The 20,025-nt window shown below is 45.9% G+C and overlaps 1 protein-coding gene across 1 annotated transcript in view; it reads right to left on the bottom strand.

Annotated features, from left to right (window-relative positions):
* Window positions 1-657: 657 nt before the first annotated feature.
* Window positions 658-20,025, bottom strand: part of LOC119271319 (ankyrin-1-like) — a 56,146-nt gene continuing 36,778 nt past the window's right edge. Inside the window, exons 11-15 of the mRNA XM_037553192.1 lie at window positions 19,181-19,333; window positions 17,532-17,624; window positions 17,377-17,385; window positions 1,105-1,272; window positions 658-741 (exon numbers count right to left, since the gene is read on the bottom strand). Of these exons, the coding sequence (XP_037409089.1) occupies window positions 658-741; window positions 1,105-1,272; window positions 17,377-17,385; window positions 17,532-17,624; window positions 19,181-19,333 (507 nt within the window). The remainder of the gene's footprint in view (window positions 742-1,104; window positions 1,273-17,376; window positions 17,386-17,531; window positions 17,625-19,180; window positions 19,334-20,025) is intronic.

Below are 20,025 nucleotides of genomic sequence, written 5' to 3'. Positions count from 1 at the left end.
ATCACCCCAAAAAATATGTACTTCTAGAGAAACCTGGCACACGAATATAATAAATCTAGCCAAAAGTAAAGGAACTGAATACGGCCAGTAAGATCCACGGGCCAGACAAGACTGATTCATACAAGCCGTGTTAGCAGTCTGAAGACGTAGTTCCACATGAATGAGAGCTCTTTTGGTTCCTAGCAGAACATAAGGATTAGAAGGTCCTGCCTGCTTGCTCTAGTTTAGTGAAAACTAGCACACGTTGCATCCCTGGAGTCAGTGTCTCATTGCTCGCCTTCACCCGGAGGGTTCTTCATCAGTTCCCTAGCCTTCCTGCATGAATTCATGAAACGTCAGCTAAAAGGTCCTCAACATTCAGCCAATAACTACATGATTATCCGTTCTGAAAAAAAAAAAGAACTACGATTCCTCTTCCTGGGGATAACATCGTAGGTCCCTAAAAGTTACTGATGGCACTTCACAAAAGAGCTTCTCATCATCACTATTTAATAGATGAGAAGCAGAAGCAGAGTTTACCGATGTAAAAAAAACGTGGAAAGAATTTCACCAGTGGCACATAACTGCTTCTAACAACAGTAGAAATATGTTCCCAACCTAAAACCATACTATCATTCGGAAGACACTCAAAAGAGATAAGCATGTAAGAAAGTGCGCTTATCGTAGTTCACCCTCAATTTTGGCATTCCCAGGATCCAAATTTTGTGCGTCCAAGAGAGCATCACAGGCTTGTTTATACTCCTGGGTGCAAAGCAAATCAAAGAGCGTGACCAAACTGCAATATCAATATGAATTATGAAATACTCCCTCCGTTAATAAATAGAAGATGTTCTAACTTTTTTCTGAATCAGATGTATATAGACATGTTTTAGTGTGTTTATTTACTTATTTCAGTCGGTATGTAATACTCCATCAGTCCGAAATTACTCATCACGAAAATGGATGCATCTAGACGTATTTTACTTCTAGATACATCCATTTTTATTCATTTCCGCGACAAGTAGTTCGGGACGGAAGGAGTATATATTGAAATATCCAAAACATTTTATATTTGTGAACGGAGGGACTAGGTCATCTGTGAACACACTGGCAAGCTAGACGTACCTTGAGTAGCATGTGAGCTGCACCTTGACGGTAGCAAGCTTTTGCCCAATCAGGTCGCAGCATTCTGCACATGAGAGCATCTGACAAAGCACCTTCACCATCATCCATGAGCAGTTTGCAAAGACTCCTGTTTGCATACAGTGTTACACTCTCTGTATGCTCTATTGCCTACACTCAAAATAAGAGGTCATGCAAATATTATTCTCAACTTAAAACGATAACATGCAAAACTTTTATTTTAATGGTCGTTATGGACTTCACACATGCTAACAGCTACTCTCTCCGTTCCTAAATATAAGTCTTTTTAGAGATTCCACTATGGACTACATATGGAGCAAAATGAATGAATATACACTCTAAAATATGTCTATATGCACCCATATGTAGTTTGTGAAGGAATTGATGAAGCGTCTCAATCTCCAATATGGAGACCCGCATGTGTATATGTTGATTGTGGTGTCTCGTACAACCGTGCCACGCACGTCAGGGAATACTTCGAGGGAAAAGAGAGAGAGAGATCCTCACGCTAGGGAGTTACAAGAGGTTGAGGAGATAAGATACAACTCAAAGGAATAAACCTCTTGGCTCCTAACAACCGAGCCGTGACTAGATAACTATGATTAACACTCTCCCTTAATCAAAACTTACTTAAGTTAAGATTATGTTTAAACTCCTCAAATAGTCTTGAGAGTAATGTCTTTGTGAAACCGTCTGTAACTTGATCTCTAGAGGGCACAAACTGAATTTCCAATTCCCTGTTAGCAACTCTCTCTCTAACAAAATGATAATCTATTTCGATATGCTTGGTTCTTGCATGAAACACGGGATTAGCTGACAAATAGGTAGCACCAAGATTATCACACACAGACATGGAGTTTTGATATTCTGTATCCCGAGTTCTCTTAGCACCATTTTTACCCAAAGAACCTCTGTTGTTGCATTTGCTAATGCTTTGTACTCTGCTTCTGTACTGGATCTAGAACCTGTGGCTTGTTTCCTTACACACCATGAAACTAGATTAGGACCAAAGAACACTGCAAAGCCACCAGTTGATCGTCTATCATCCAAACATCCTGCCCAGTCAGAATCTGAGAATGCACTAACAAGAGTAGATGATGATCTGCTGAATGTCAGTCCAACATTTAAGGTGTTTTTCACATATCTCAATATACGCTTAGCAGCAGTCCAGTGTGCTGTAGTAGGTGCATGCAGAAACTGACAGACTTTATTAACAGTAAAAGCAATATCAGGCATGGTGAGTGTCGGTGTCAAAACCGGCGGATCTCGGGTAGGGGGTCCCGAACAGTGCGTCTAAGGCAGATGGTAACAGGAGGCAGGGAACACGATGTTTTTCCCAGGTTCGGGCCCTCTTGATGGAGGTAAAACCCTACGTCCTGCTTGATTAATATTGATGATATGGGTAGTACAAGAGTAGATCTACCACGCGATCAGAGAGGCTAAACCCTAGAAGCTAGCCTATGGTATGATTGTATGTTGTCCTACGGACTAAAACCCTCCGGTTTATATAGACACCGGAGGGGGCTAGGGTTACACAAGGTCGGTTACAAAGGAGGAGATGTACATATCCGTATTGCCTAGCTTGCCCTCCACGCCAAGTAGAGTCCCATCCGGACACGAGACGAAGTCTTCAATCTTGTATCTTCATAGTCCAACAGTCCGGCCAAAGGATATAATCCGCTTGTCCGGATACCCCCTAATCCAGCACTCCCTCAGTATCCCCCGAACCAGGCTTCAATGACGATGAGTCCGGTGCGCAGTGTTGTCTTTGGCATTGCAAGGCGGGTTCTTCTCCAATTTTCAAGTGTTTGTAAGCAGTGTCCGGCTCCATAAATGTTGAACATCTTGGCTTCTGTGCCCAGTAAGGGCTATCTCCCACGCGTCGAATGAATACGAGGCGCCAGGGCGTTTTTACATTCGCCCCCCTAGCCAGATAAATAAATTATCTATTAAAGGGATGGGGATTCTTAGATCCGATCCAAGCGAGAATCCATCAGAGCGCATTTTGGAAAGATCCATTCCAGCATGGCCGACCTCCGCAGCTCCTCCTCCCGCCCCCGTAGCCCTAAGCCCGGTGATTGGGAGAGGTGTTCAGTCCCGCACAGTCGATTAGTCGAACTGCAAACTAAGGGATTTCTCCCTCCGGCGTATATGGTGCCCGTTCGAGCCGGGCTTGCCACCTACAATGGTGGGGAGCAAGCGGAGAGCTTTCCCTGTCCCTCCATGGGGGAACGGGTTTGCCTTGTTCCTTATTTACTAAGGGGACTCGAATTTTCAATTCATCTGTTTCTCTGTGGGCTCCTGGAGTTCTACGGCCTCCAATTACACAATCTCACCCCCGCCTCCATTCTACATATCGCCGGCTATGTTGCTCTATGCGAGTTGTTCCTGGGCTGCGAGGCTCACTTCGAGGTGTGGAAAAGGCTATTTTGCCTCGTCCCTCGCATACAGAGGAGATCACTTTATCAAGTGGGCGGAGCCGAAATATGGCGCATCGCCGATACCGGATACCTGTCCGGTACCCCGAAGAAGTCGTCCGAAGACTGGCCTTCAGAATGGTTTTATTTGGAGGACGTTCCCCTTCCGGACCCTGTTCAGCAGGGTCTTCCTGAGTTCAACAATGCTCCTCTGAAGAAGCGCCAAAGTTGGCGCCCACGGAGCCCGCAGGCGGAAGACAACGGAGAAGTCCTCTATCTGATGAACCGGATCAAAACACTGGCTCAGTCAGGATTGACAATAATCGAAGTTATGTTGATTTGCATAATGCGGGGAGTGCAGCCACTTCAATATCGTGGGCACCCCTTATGGTGTTATAACGGGGCGGATGACACCACCCGCTGCGGGAGTAAGGGTCCGGACAATGCTGCCGCTCTAGCGAAAATTCTGTCCGAACTGTTCAAGGGTGAGGAAGAGGAGTTCACCCGCATCAAGCCACGGGATGGATTCTCCATGTACAATCCTCCAAGCTGGGTAAGTTATATCTCCCTGCTTCCATTTTTCTCGCATTCTTTGTCGTAAGTATTCACCTTTCCACTTTGTGGCGGGAACTGTGAAAAGCCATGAAGGAGGTCAGCAGCCCCTCTCCACAACCAGAGGACCCTGACCGGGCCCTCGACTCTGGACTTGAAGAAGATTCAGTTATATTCGTGGAGCTGATAGACCGGCAGTTCTATCAGTTAAGCTGCGATGATGCCATGGTGGCCATTACGGCCGACTATCCCGGACTGCTCCCTGTATCGCAAGTAAGAAAAACCAAAAATCCCAACTCCAAAACTAGGATCCCCTTTTAGGAACTTCACCCACCATATACACATGGCATCTTTTACAGGGAAGGCATTCGGGACGCCCTGCCGAACCCGCAGCAACTCGCCAACAAGAGGCACCGAGGCCGGGTAGGCCAAAAAGGAAGGCGGTCAGGACGGAGATGCCGGCGCAAAGGTATAAGAAAAACACCGCTCTGTGGTTGTCGTGTTTCTCGAAATGTAATGACGCCCGTGTTTCTTTAACAGAAAAAACGCTCGCCGGAATATGTCCGGCGATGTTGCCAATCACGCTTCCACCAGTCGGGCGCCAGGACCGGACATGGAGGCAGAAGCCGATATGGGGCAGGCACCGGATAATCCCCTTACAGAGGATGCGGATAGATTATCCGCTACAAACTCAGAAGTGGAAAGCGCCATGAATCATAGGCGCCGCTGGGTCGTACTCTGTGATGCTTGTTTCTCACCAGAGACGTTTGACGCCTTCAATTCTGGATAGGCGTACCTCCGTGCTGCTCAAGATGGTCTAGCCAGAGCCACAGATCAGTATGTAAAGGATGTACAGGTGAGTAAATCTGACGATTTATATGTATCAGTAGCCCCTGAGACTTGAAACAGTTAGCAGAACTGATTTACGGATCATCTTTATTGTGCAGGTTCTTACAGAGAAGAATACTAGGCTATCACAGGAGTTAGAGGAATGCAAGACCCAACTACGGGCTGCTGTGGCCGCCTTGCAGGAACCGAAAAAGTCGTCTGCTGGTAACATTTACTTTAAAGAATGGTGGTACCATATAACGTGCGGCATGGCTGCAGATCTAACAACAGATGTTGTAGATGAATCTGGAGAGAATCCGGAGGACCAGCATGTTATGCGACAGCTAGAGGCTGGCAAACGCGTGCTGACTGAGGTTAGGCGGGAGAAAACAATCTCCAAGACGCCAATATTAAGATGAACGTGGAACTAAAAGACGTTCGGGGCCAGCTTGCAGACTCCGAGAAGGAGAATAAGGGGCTTCGGCGCAGCATTTTCAGTAAGTGCTTGAACGAATCCTTTTGAAGGAGTTCAGCGAAGAAGCCGACTAATAGCGTTATGTCTGTAGGTATGCTGACGGGTCATCCTGCGGAGGAAATGCCCGGGTCTGCGGGTGATCTTCTGTCTGAGCTATCACATCTGCACGAACAAGTTCGGCAGGTGATGCAGGGTGTTGCCCAGGCCTTGTGGCCGTCTGTCTCCCTGCTAGAGGGCGTTGCCGAGCTTGCGGAGAAGTTCAAGGGAGCACGGCGGCGCTTCCGATTGTGGAAGATATCAGCCTGCCGACAGGGTGCCAGAGAAGCCTGGGCCATGGTGAAGACGCGGTATACCAAGGCAGACCCAAATCACATGGCCGAGGTCGGACCCGTGGGGCCCGACGGGAAAGAGATCCCTGTTAGCTTAGTTTATGGGCAAGTAGAATTAGCCGCAAAGTATTCTCAATAGGATTATAAGCTAGACCGCCTGTTGGATGGTATAGAAGAGGAATTTAGTCAGTCTGCATGACTATGTAATTAAAGTGACATGTATAATGCCTTCTAGCCGGATTGTAGATCATTTGTCGTTGCGGACCTTTTCGCTTCAACCTCCGGGCCCAATAGTCCGGAGTGTATCCGAATACCCGCTCAGTTATATAAGAACCGAGGTATGCGTGGAGACCAGGCGTAGGGGTCATTAGTGCTTTATCATACAAGTGCCCAACTAGTTATGTTATATTACATGGGTAGTAAGAAACATCTTCCAGGGAGAATAGTTCCGTTAAGGGTTCCTTTCCCTGGGTAAGCATGCCCTAAAGTGCATGTCCGGACTGCGATAGGAAACGCAGGAAAAACATCTGGGGGCAGGTATGGATAATAAATAAAAATCATCTTTTGTTCACTGACCGAATATTCCCTTAAGAACGCTAGCTTTCGGCTTCACCCAGTCTGAGGTACACATCCGGCTGACCCGGCAGTAACAATCGCAGAGGTGCTCCACTTATGCCCTAGCCGAATTAACGGGAACGTAGGGCATAAATACAAGAGCCAGGCAACCCAGCTTGGCCAAAACTTAAGTCATATCGATGCATATAATGGTGAAAAAAGGTACATGCGGAAGTATAACACATGTGTGTGGCATGAGGCCCAGATAAATATTTTAAGCTTCTGCGAAAGAAGCCCCCAGGTATGAAGAGTGCGGCTAGCGCATCTGTAATGTGCAAGCGAGGCACAAGGTGACCCTTGAAGGCCTAGAGAAATAATAAAAGAAAGAAAGAAAGAGAAACAAGACAGATAATGTATATGCAGAAAATGGACAAAGGGAGGGGACTAACATAGAGTCCGGTGCTAGGCGTAGAATCTTCGGAGGCTGACCGCGTTCCATGGGTTCGGCTCAAGTCGACTAGTCGATGCATCCCGCAGTCGATACGCTCCACCGGTCAGAACTTGGTCAATAATGAAGGGACCTTCCCATTTGGGCTCGAGCTTGTTCTTTTTCTTATCCGGCAGGCGTAGAACTAGGTCGCCAACGTTATAAGTTTTGGCCCGTACTTCTCAGCTTTGGTATCTGTGAGCCTGTTGCTGATAAAATGCGGAACGGGCTTTAGCTACGTCGCGCTACTCCTCCAGGGTGTCCAAACCGTCCTGCCGATCGAGCTCGGCTTCTCTTTCTTCGTACATGCGCACTCGAGGTGAGTCATGAATTATGTCCCAGGGCAAGACTGCTTCTGCGTCGTACACCATAAAGAAGGATGTATATCCGGTACTATGATTCGCCGTGGTCCGTAGCCCCAGAGTACGGAGTCGAGCTCCTCTACCCAGTGCGTGTTAGACTCCATTAAGGAGCGCACTAATCTGGGTTTAATGCCGCTCATTATAAGACTGTTTGCTCTCTCGACTTGACCGTTGGTTTGTGGATGATAGACTGAAGCATAATCGAGCTTGATGCCCATTTTGCTGCACCAGAGTTTTACCTCGTCGGCCATGAAGTTCGTGCCATTATCAGTGATGATGCTGTGGGGGATGCCATAACGGTGTACAACCCCGGATATGAAGTCTATCACCGGTCCGGATTCAGCTGTTTTAACAGTTTTAGCCTCTATCCATTTGGTGAATTTATCCACCATGACCAATAAGTATTTTTTCTTGTGGGTTCCCCCTTTAAGGGGTCCAACCATGTCAAGCCCCCAGGCCGCAAAGGGCCATGTAATGGGGATTGTTTGGAGGGCGGTGGGTGGCATGTGGCTTTGATTTGCAAAGAGCTGGCAACCGGTGCAGCGTTGGACCAAGTCCTGTGCATCTGCCCGGGCCGTTGGCCAATAGAATCATGTATGGAAGGCCTTTCTTACAAGAGCCCGGGCTGCGGCGTGATGACCGCCGAGTCCGGCGTGAATTTCTGCCAGAAGATTCCGCCCTTCCTCGTCGGAGATGCACCTTTGAAGGACTCCGGTAGTGCTTTTTTTGTACAATTCTCCCTCATGGACCTTGTAGGCCTTGGATCACCGCACTATGCAACGTGCCTCATTTTGGTCCTCCGGAAGTTCCTGTCTAGTTAGGTAGGCCAAGAATGGTTCTGTCCACGGGGCAATAATGGCCATTATTTCGTGGGCTGAAAGTGTTATTTTGGCGGCAGAGCCTCCGATTGTGTCAGAGAGTTCGGTATCGGGTATTTTGGCCGGGTCCGGACTGTTGTTACCGGTGTCCCCTTCCCATACTACGAATGGCTTGAACAGCCTTTCCAAAAATATGTTGGGGGGGGACCGCATCACATTTTGCGCCGATATGGGCGAGGATATCCGCCGCCTGATTGCTTTCCCGAGCCACATGGTGAAATTCGAGCCCCTCGAACCGAGCTGACATTTTTAGGATGGCGTTTCAATAGGCTGCCATTTTTGGATCCTTGGCGTCAAATTCTCCATTTATTTGGGATAGTGCGAGGTTTGAATCCCCACGCACCTCCAGGCGTTGAATGCCCCTGGAGACTGCCATCCGAAGACCATGCAACAGAGCTTCGTATTCGGCTGCATTGTTGGAGTCTGTATACAATATTTGCAATACGTACTGAATGGTATCTCCGGTTGGGGACATCAGGACGACGCCAACCCCTAGACCAGCCAGCATTTTAGAACGTCGAAGTGCATGATCCAATTGGAGTATGCGCCGTACTCTTTAGGGAGTTCGGCCTCCGTCCATTCGGCGACGAAGTCAGCCAATACTTGCGACTTAATGGCCCATCGAGGTTTGTATGTTATGTCAAACGGGAGGAGCTCAATGGCCCATTTAGCAATCCGACCCGTAGCGTCGCGGTTGTTTATAATATCATTAAGTGGCACTTCCGAGGCTATTGTAATCGAACACTCTTGAAAGTAGTGTCGCAGCTTCCGGGATGCCATGAATACCGCATAGGCTATCTTTTGATAATGTGGGTACCGTGATTTTCATGGAGTGAGGACAGTGGATACATAGTATACCGGCTTTTGAAGAGGGAATATATGTCCGGCAACTTCTCGTTCGACAACGAGTACTGCGCTTATAACTTGATGAGTTGCCGTAATGTACAACAACATTGGTTCGCCGATGTTTGGCGCGGCCAGGATTGGGTTGGTTGCCAAAATGGCCTTTATTTCTTCCAATCCAGCTGTGGCCACGTCCGTCCACTCGAAGTGTTCGGTGCGCCGAAGGAGGCGATAAAGGGGTAAAGCCTTTTCTCCTAAGCGGGAGATAAAGCGGCTTAGAGCCGCCACGCATCTAGTTAACTTCTGGATTTGTTTGAGGTTTGTTGGGGTAGCCAACTGTGACAAAGCTCGGATTTTGGCCGGATTAGTTTCAATACCTCTACTGGAGACAATGAAACCCAGGAGCTTTCCGGCTGGTACACCAAAAACGCATTTTTCCGGATTGAGCTTGATGTCGTACATTCGGAGGTTGTCGAATGTGAGCCTCAAGTTGTCTATCAAAGAGTCGACATGTTTGGTTTTGACGACCACATCGTCTACGTATGTCTCTACTGTTTTCCGGATTTGTTTCTCCAGACATGTCTGAATCATGCGCTGATATGTTGCGCCGACGTTTTTGAGCCCAAAAGGCATTGTGTTAAAGCAGAAGGGACCGTATGGTGTGCTGAATGCCGTTGCGGCTTGGTCGGACTCTGCCATCTTGATTTGGTGGTAACCGGAGTATGCGTCGAGGAAACGCAATGACGCGTGTCCTGCGGTAGCATCAATGATTTGATCGATGTGTGGGAGGGGGAAGGGATCCTTTGGGCAGGCTTTATTGAGGTCTTTGAAATCGACACAAAGGCGCCATGATTTGTCCTTCTTTGGTACCATCACCAGGTTTGCTAGCCAATCCGGGTGTTTTATTTCTATGATGAATCCGGCCTCCAATAACTTGGCTAGTTCCTCTCCCATGGCCTGTCTCTTAGGTTCGGAGAAACGCTGAAGAGCTTGCTTGACCGGCTTGAATCCCTTTAGGATATTGAGGCTATGCTCGGGCAGCCTGCGTGGGATTCCTGGCATGTCTGAGGGATGCCAGGCGAATATGTCCCAGTTCTCGCGTAGGAACTCTCGTAGTGTGGCGTCCACAGCGGGGTTTAACTGTGCCCCGATGGAGGCTGTTTTTGTAGGGTCCGTTGGGTGGACTTGGAAATTTACTATTTCATCCGCTGGTTTAAAAGAGCTGGACTTGGATCTCTTGTCGAGTATCATGTCGTCCCTGTCTACTATGGAGCGTAGCGTGGTTAAATCCTCGGCCGAGAGGGCTTCGGATAATGCTTCGAGGGCCAATGCAGCTGTTTTGTTTTAGGCGCGGAGTGCTATGCCCGGATCGCTGGCGAGAGTGATGATTCCGTTGGGCCCGGGCATTTTGAGCTTCATGTACCCGTAATGGGGTACGGCTTGGAAGATTGTGAACGCCTCCCGTCCTAAAAGAGCGTGATAACCACTGTGAACGGGGCCACTTGGAATGTAATTTCTTCGGACATGTAATTATCCGACGTGCCGAATACCACATCTAGTGTGATTTTCCCAACACAGCGTGCTTTCCGACTGGGGATGATTCCTCTAAAGGTTGTGCTACTTTGCTCAACGCGGTTCCAGTCTATTTCCATCTTTTGAAGAGTTTCCTCATAGATGAGGTTTAATCCGATGCCGCCGTCCATGAGTACTTTGGTGAGTTGAAAGCCGTCCACGGTTGGACTGAGGACCAGTGCGGCTGGTGCTCGGGCTGTTCGGAATTTAGGTTCGTCACTGGCATTGAAGGTAATAGCCGTGTCACTCCATGGATTTATTGCTGCTACGTGGCAGATTTCGGCCATGCTGCGGAGTGTTCGCTTGCGCTTATTATTTGACGCGAAGGTCTCAAAGACTGTTAACACCGTATTATTATCCACGGGATGGTGCTCTGTGGTATTTGGGAGAAGAAGATCCTCACCACTTTTGACCACCTGCCGAAGTATCCAACATGCTCTAAGGCTGTGCGTTGGTATTGTATCCGCTGTACTATGAATCTTGCAGAGTCCGTTGAGCCATCCCTCCAGTACGGTTCCATACCCTGTAGAGGGTTTTTGCTTTTTGGTAGTTGAGCCGGGTGTATTGTGATAATGCACCCTTGTATTTCGGACTGGGTTTGTATTCAGGGCCGGATTATCCCAAAAGTTTGTTTTGGTTTTCCAGGCACTTTCCATCGCACAGTACTTTCGTACTATGGACGCCAAGTCAGCGAGGCGTGTTATCTCACGGCGATTTATGGCGTTAAGGATTCCCTTGTCCGTGCAATTATTGCAGAAAAATAGGACTGCGTCTTCCTTGTGACAGTCCTTAACCTTGTTCATCGCAAGGAGGAATCTGGCCCAATAGTGATGTATTGTTTCCTGGGGCTCTTGCCTGATGTGGGAAAGATTGGTTATGTTTGGGTGGGTGGAATTGAATCCGAACCCTTACCCGATCTGGGATCCAGGGGCCGAGGAGTTTCCAATTTTGGAAGTTCCGGTTCCGGGGTGTTACCCGATAATCTTGGCCCGCTGCTTGACTCTAAGTTCAGGGATTGGATGTTGTCCTCCCGCGAACGGGCGTCCGGCTCGGAGAGCTCGGGAATCCGGACATAGTTGGTCATTAAGATAGAGGAAAGGTTGCCGCATTGTTCCTCCACCACTGCAATATGATGGGTGACCGGTGGAGAGTTAATCTCCCTTTGATCGGGTTTAAGCCCACTCCGATCATGGTCCGTAGCGACTCCCAAGGCGGCGATGCGATCCAAGAGCTCGTTTAAGGAGGCGAGCTCCATTGGATCCATCTGTTCAGCGAGTGCCGATTTGACGTGGAGGCTGTTTTCGATGACCCGAGAAGTCATCGTCGGCGCGGCGGCCGAACAGGCGGTCATGATGAAACCGCCTAGCCGGAGAGTTTGGCCGACAGCCAAAGCTCCCCCAACAGTAGTACCGTCTTTAAAGACGAGACGAGACATCCTTCCTTCTGGCGACGGCACAGAGGAACTCTCAATGAAAGCACCAATGTCGGTGTCAAAACCGGCGCATCTCGGGTAGGGGGTCCCGAACTGTGCATCTAAGGCGGACGGCAACAGGAGGCAGGGAACACGATGTTTTTCCCAGGTTCAGGCCCTCTTGATGGAGGTAAAACCCTACGTCCTGCTTGATTAATATTGATGATATGGGTAGTACAAGAGTAGATCTACCACGAGATCAGAGAGGCTAAACCCTAGAAGCTAGCCTATGGTATGATTGTATGTTGTCCTGCGGACTAAAACCCTCCGGTTTATATAGACACCGGAGGGGGCTAGGGTTACACAAGGTCGGTTACAAAGGAGGAGATGTACATATCTGTATTGCCTAGCTTGCCCTCCATGCCAAGTAGAGTCCCATCCGGACACGAGACGAAGTCTTCAATCTTGTATCTTCATAGTCCAACAGTCCGGCCAAAGGATATAGTCCGGTTGTCCGGATACCCCCTAATCCAGGACTCCCTCAATGAGAGTCAAATATTGAAGTGCACCTACCACACTCCTATAGTTTGTGCCATCTTCTTGACTTAAAGGATCACCTTCTGCAAGAGACAACTTTTCTGTACTTGACAATGGAGTTGACGATGGCTTACAATTTTGCATCCCAACTTTAGTCAAAAGATCAGTTGCATATTTTTCCTGAGACAAATGAAGACCACCCTGTGTGTTTCTCTTAACTTCTATACCAAGGAAGAAGTGCAAATCTCCTAAGTCCTTAAGAGCAAACTCTGATTGTAAGTCTTTCAGTAAAGCTGTGACTGCATCATTGGAGGAACTGGTAACAATAATATCATCAACATAAATAAGCACAAATATAGATGTGTGTGACTTATTATAGATGAACAATGATGTATCTGACTTAGAAGGAACAAAGTCAAGTTGTTGCAGTTTGGAACTTAAACGAGAATACCATGCCTTGGGAGCCTGCTTCAATCCATAGAGAGACTTGTCAAGCCTGCATACATGAAATGGTGCATTTTTGTCCTCAAACCCAGGAGGTTGTTTCATATAGACTTCCTCTTTCAGAACACCGTGAAGAAACGCATTCTGCACATCTAGCTGTCGTAGACTCCATCCTCATGACACAGCAACAGAGAGAACAATATGAATTATAGCAGCTTTAACAACAGGACTAAACGTGTCCTCATAGTCTATTCCATACCTCTGTTTGAAACCCTTTGCAACAAGTCTTGCTTTATAGCGATATATGGTACCATCAGACTTTCTTTTTATTCCAAACACCCATTTGCAGTCAATCAGATTGTTACCTTGTTGAGATGGAACCAAGCGCCAAGTCATGTTCCTATGAAGTGCCTGAAATTCCTCTTCCATAGCCTTTTTCCACTTTGGGTCTGAAAGTGCCTCATGAAATGTGCGAGGTTCACCTCATGAGCAAGACAAGCCATATTTAACTTTATAATTAGTAGGTTGAATTACCCCTGCACGAAGGCGGGTACGCAGTGGAGTTAACGCTGGCGCACGTGATGGAGTAGGTGAAGCAGAAGATCCCGACTCCTGTTCCTGGACAGGGGATCCCAAGGCTGTGCTCTCTTCTGCAGACCCCATAGGATTTTCTGTGGCTAAACCGGGCGTTGGTGAAGGCAGATACGACGTAGTGGATCCTGACAGCGCAGCAGAACTGTTGTGGGATCCCGTGCCGATTGCCGCTCCACCCGACGAGCGCAGGGGATCCAGCGGGCCCCGCCTCCTGACGTAGCAGCGGGGTTCGGCTGAAAAGCGCGTGACAGCGGGACCCACACAGGGAGTCATGTCGAGCGCCGGTTCATGCGAGGGATGCACGCGCGAGGGCGACCCAGCAGGGGGCCGCGTCGTGATCGCGGGTTGGTGCAGTTGGGCACCTGATGGGAATCCGCCTGCGCTGTCCTCCTGACGCGGCGACAATCCCGAGGATGAGTTGTCCCCGTTCCGTAGGCACATGAGATATGGGACATTGGGAGCATTCTGTATATCATTTGCACTCAATTTTTTTTCTGCTGCTTCCACATCGGACCCTGCAACATGTGAAGACTCCAAAATACGGTCAGGAGAGTTAGTCAGATGGTCATTAAAATTATCATCCCCATGAACACTGGACAGCTAAGGTGGAAGAAGTAGAATTTATTTGCGAAGGAGGGCACCGGCATTTGGATGAAGATGTGCAAACGGGAAAACAGTTTCATCGAACACAACATCACGAGAAACATATACTCTTCCTGTAGGAATATCAAGACACTTAACACCCTTATATTGAGGACTATAACCAAGAAACACGCATTGCTTGGAGCGAAACATGAGCTTGCGATTATTATAGGGACGGAGGTTGGGCCAACATGCGCAACCAAACACACGAAGTGAGGAATAATCTGGTCTAGTATGAAGAAGACGTTGCATAGGTGTTTCATTATTGATGACACGGCTAGGCAACATGTTAATGAGATGAAACGTCGTAAGGAAAGCCTCATCCCAAAATTTTAGGGGCATGGAGGCACCGGCAAGAAGAGCCAAGCCAACTTCAACAATATACCTATGTTTGCGCTCGGCAGACCCGTTCTGTTGATGTGCATGAGGGCAAGACACATGGTGAGAAATGCCTAATTTTTGGGAAAATGAGTTTAGTTTCTCATACTCACCACCCCAATCAGATTGGACGGCAAGAATCTTACTATCAAATTGCCGTTCAACAAGTGCTTGAAAGTTTTGGAAGACTTGAAACACATTGGATCGTTTCTTAAGAAGATAGATCCAAGTGAATTTACTGTAATCATCGATGAAACTAACATAGTAATCATGTCTACCAACAGAAATGGGGGCAGGACCCCATACATCAGAAAAAATAAGTTGCAAAGGTTTGGTAGAAACACTAGTTGATACAGGATAGGGCATTTGATGAGCTTTTGCCGTTTGACATGAATCACATATAGTTTCAGAACTACGCTCACCAACACAATGGAGCTTATTATTTCTAAGCACTTGTTGAACAATAACAAAGGATGGATGTCCTAATCGAGCATGCCACCGTTCCGACGGAAGTTTGATGACACCATAGACTTGTTTATTGAAGCTTCTAAATTGAGGAATCAATGGATATAGTCTGTGAACACATCTACCTCGATAGAGAACTCTCCTCGTGGCCTGATCCTTGATCGAAAAGAAGTAAGCGTGAAATTCTAGAAATACTTTGTTATCAATAGCAATGTGATGCACAGAAAGAAGATTCTTTGATGTGTCAGGACAATGCAAAATATTTCTAAGATGAATATCAGATGCGGGGTTTTGACAATTGAATGACCAACATGCATATCTCCATACCTTCTCCATTGGCGTTGTGAACTTGATCTTGACCCCGGTACTGTTCGGCCATGGTGACCTTCTCGAGCTCATGTGTGATGTGATTGGTAGCCCCGGAGTCAACGTACCAATTTGTGTCTAGCCCATAGGAGGTGTCCGCGGCTGCTGCAACTTTTTTCCTTTGGGAATTGTTCTCAGCATAGCAATAATTATAGTACTTGGCGATATGGTTAGTCTTTTGCAGATTTGACACTTATTTTCATATTCATCATACCCCTGAAAGACGCGTCCTCGATTGTTGTTGTAGAGAGGACGCCGATTTTTGTTGTAGTTGTTGCTGCCGCCACCATTGTTGTAGTTGTTGCCACCGCCGCCACCAAAGTGGCCGCCGCTGCTGCCACCATAGTAGCCGCCACCACCGTGGCCATGGCCACCATTGTAGTGGCCGCCGCCATAGCTGCTGCTGTTTCCGCCTCCACGTTGTCTGCCTCCTCCTCTGGACGAGCCACGTGAAGCAGATCGGGAAGCACCACGGTGCCCTCGAGAGGCTGCCATGGTAGTGGATTTGAAGGCCTCAGCGCCGGTACCATGGAACATCTCCATGCGCTGATCGAAGTTGGAGACCATACTGAAGACGTCATCGGTGGTGAGGGGATCGGTGCAGACATCTAAGGCAGAAACTATGAGTTGATACTCCATGTCTAGTCCTCCAATAATGAAGGAGATGAGTTCATCCTCATCGATGGGTTTTCCTGCAGCGACAAGTTCATCGGCCAAGGATCGCATATAGCCAAAGTATGCGCCAGCCGATTGAGTGCCTTTCTGGGCATTGGTGAGATTAGTTCTGATGTTGTTGACTCATTATCTGGATTGGGAGGAAAACATGCGAACTATGGCTGCCCACAGCGCATGAGATTCCTCATGGGAGGCTACTTGGATAAGGACTTCACGAGAGACATTGTTAAGGAGGAACGCAAGAACTTGTTGATCCTCCCGATGCCAGGCTGCATATGCGGGATTGATGATGGTTTGGTCTTTGCCATCGTCTTTTTTTGTGGTGATGGTTTGGGATGGCTTGGGGTGGTTTGATCAAGGTACCCATACATGCCCGCAGCTTTGATCTGCGATAGCACTAGGGATTTCCATAGCACGAAGTTCGTGTGGGTGAGTTTTTCTGAAACCTGCGAGGCGAGGGCAGGGGAGGAAGATGAGGAGGACGCCATGGTAAGGGAAGGTGGATAGCTAGATGAGGTGGAGAGCGAGGGCTCTGATACCATGAAGGAATTGATGAAGCGTCTCGATCTCCAATATGGAGACCCTCATGTGTAATTTTTTATTGTGGTGTCTCGTACAACTGTGCCACGCACGTCAGGGAATACATCGAGGGAAAAGAGAGAGAGAGAGATCCTCACGCTAGGGAGTTACAGGAGGTTGAGGAGATAAGATACAACTCAAAGGAATAAACCTCTTGGCTCCTAACAACCGAGCCATGACTAGATAACTATGATTAACAGTTTGTAGTGGAATCTCTAAAAGAGTTATATTTAGGAATGGAGGGAGTAGAAAACTGTCTAAAATTACTACTCACTCAGTAAGACATTAATACCGCAGAAGATGGAACACATTCTCTTACTAGTTACTAGACATATTGGCTTGTTGTACGATCAATCTGGATAGAGCTGAATCATTTGATACTCTGTTGTGAACTTACTGATTATCGGGATGTAAGACAACAGTGAAGTTTGATGATGGAATCTTCTTTCATTCTGCCCAAATTGTAAGATGCATGAATTTTAGCACATTCTCAATATACTGGCTTCAGATCATAACCATTTCGGATTGCCCTTGGTTAGATCATCATAATTTTAGTTGATCTATAATCAAATAAATGGTTCTCTCATGAAATCATTATGTCCCAGTCCCACTGATCATTACTCCTTCCAGTACACAAAAAAGGGATGTCCTGAGTCAAACTTTGATGAACACCATTAAAAAAACTTTGACCAACAACACTGTTTAAAATATTCAAATTGGGTTGAAAATCATGTGCAAAGATTTGTGTAGAGAAGTACTGTCAGAATATTATAATTTTTAGGGCAGTTGCACATACCATCGCAACAGAATTAGTAGTCAAAATTTTATTTTCAAGATCATGTCAATGCATCCCCTAAAAAAAGACCATGTCAATGTACAAAACGCCATTTTTCAGGAATTAGAGGGAATATTAATTATCTTTACCAATCAAAGTTTCATATTTACTATTAGGAAAGGAGTTAGATATCTTCAACCGGTTCCCTGTATTATAAATATAATGCAAGAGGTGTACCAAATCATAAACTTTGTTGCCATCTTATAGTCCTTCTGCTTGAATGCCTTATCAGCATGTGACTTGAACAAACTTTTTCTTCTTTCAAGGTGTCGTTGCTCCTAGATAACAAATAAATGAAACATGAATTGAATATTTTGAATTTTGGAATAATCATCATTTACTATGATTTGTTTACCATAAAAAACATGCAACAACTTTGTGTTCAACATTCTTCTTAGTTTGTATATCGGTGGCCTTTAATTTACCATCGAGTGCTGACACTAAAGTTAGAACAATGTCAGTCTACCTTGATAGCAAGCATTCTAGTAGGAAACATGGGAACATCAGTGGAGATCAAGGTGTTTCTTCTTTCACGAAACAATCAAGTTAAAATCATTATGTCCTTGTTAGTTAGGTACGTCATGGGATAACAACACAACAACAAAGCCTTTAGTCCCAAACAAGTTGGGGGAGGCTAGAGTTGAAACTCATGGTTCTGGCACGTGGATGGCTAACTTCCATGCACGTCCATAGCTAGTTCATTGCTGATATTCTAGTCCTTTAGATCTCTTTTTACAGACTCCTTCCATGTCAAGTTTGGACTACCCCGACCTCTCTTCACATTAAATATATACATCAAATACAGAACTTGCCCAAGAAACAACTAGCCATAAGATAAACGAGTGCAACATAGAACTAGTATGTCAGTAGCTAAAATATGTTGAGGGTCTCTCCCTCTTTTCAAAAAAAAACTTCTAAAATATACTACTCTTTGACCAAGATACTAATGAATACAACACACCCTGAACATGATGCTGGTGTACTTCACAACTGTGGCATGAAATTCATGATTATGAGCCTAGTTCAAGCATTCTTGTACAAGCAAGCATTTAACTATTCTACAGCATTACAAGATTTTCTTAATACTCGGCACAGAGATAAGTTTACGACAGTTAACATAAATATAACCAGAGTACAATCTACATGTAAATATTAGTACATCAGTTGCCTTATCGTAGGAGTCGATCTTATCAGGTATAACCGTGTAAGTTGTTTGTACTTTTTAACCTTGGAATCAAAGGACTCTTTTACTCAATGATTTGTAATCCCTCTATAAACTAATGTAAGACCTTTTAGATCACTACTTTAGGATTTTCTAACCAGAGGGAGTACTAATTACCCATCACGAAAACCAGATTTTGTTAGGATTTTCTACTCATTACCATCCAGGGTTTTTTCATATTATGTTCTGTTACCAAATTGATAGTGAACAATAAATATGGTTCATGATGTCTATTGGTTAGCAGCCCTCTTAGATTAAAGTTGGTAGTTTGTTCCATAGTTCAAAAAGGCACACCTAGGCAAGCGCTTAAGCACGCCTAGGCTCTAGGCGGTAGCAAAACGCCTAGCGCTTAATGTGCGCATAATTGTGCTTAAGCGTGCACTTCTTTCAGAATCAAGGCACTAGTAAAACACATAATTAATGCAGAGCGCATTTTTTAACTTTGGTTTGTTCTCAGATAGTCAGCACCAACAACTTGTTTTTTAATGATTTTCTCTTGAGGTGCAATGCATAATCACAGTACACATTGAATACTGTAGCACAAAAATATGATGGATTAGCTTTCAAATAATATTCAGTATGCAGGCAGCATAAGAACAGAAAATAACATACAATTGACTTCTTTTCTTCAATCTTTGCATGAGAAATTACTCCTTCAATACTCCAGTTTGGGACATTTGGAATTGGAGAAGTCACAGGAAACAACATTTCAACCTCTTCCATGTAATCACATATCGCAGCAAGCTCTACTGGCAACCTACCCAACTGGACAACAAAAGGAAAAATAACTTACATTTTGTCAAACAATTAACTGCTCCATTCAAGAAAAAAAATCATAGAGATTATAACAGAAGAACCTGATCATTACGTAACGTATAATCAATGAAGAAAATTATAATATTGTCAGAAAGAACCAGAGTCACCGTAATTATCAAATGTTTTAACAATACGAATTGGGATGAAGAACCATATCAATTAAGCTAAAAATGTCAATTTACAGTTGTTATTGCATGAGTACATTGGAGAAATACTGATACCCAGAATGGTACATACTGCTATTTCATTATCTCATCAACTCCGTCAACTGTTTAGAATAATAGCAAAAGAACATGAACATTACGTGATGTACAGCCGACATAGAAAATAAGAACATCCTGGGAAAGAACCAGGATCTGCGTAATATTTTTATCAGATGCTTCAACAAGGATTTACTCAGCAAGCATTCACAAGTTTGCTTAGCAATTCAAACTGCTAGCCCACAAGGTTTCCAAGAGAGGCATTTCAGAAAAACTTGAGGCTGAGACACCACAACAGTTTTTATGTACGAATCAGTGCCCATAATATCAGTCCTACTTATAAAGGTTGGAGTTGGTGATGAGTTCACATGTGGGGCCATACAAATAAACAATGCACTTCTACCCACATGTGAGACTAGCAACCTTTCAAAAGATATAATA

This window comes from Triticum dicoccoides, chromosome 3A (genome assembly GCF_002162155.2).
Source record: "Triticum dicoccoides isolate Atlit2015 ecotype Zavitan chromosome 3A, WEW_v2.0, whole genome shotgun sequence".
NCBI classification, from domain to species: Eukaryota; Viridiplantae; Streptophyta; class Magnoliopsida; order Poales; family Poaceae; genus Triticum; species Triticum dicoccoides.
This window is presented reverse-complemented; position numbering and strand designations above follow the sequence as displayed.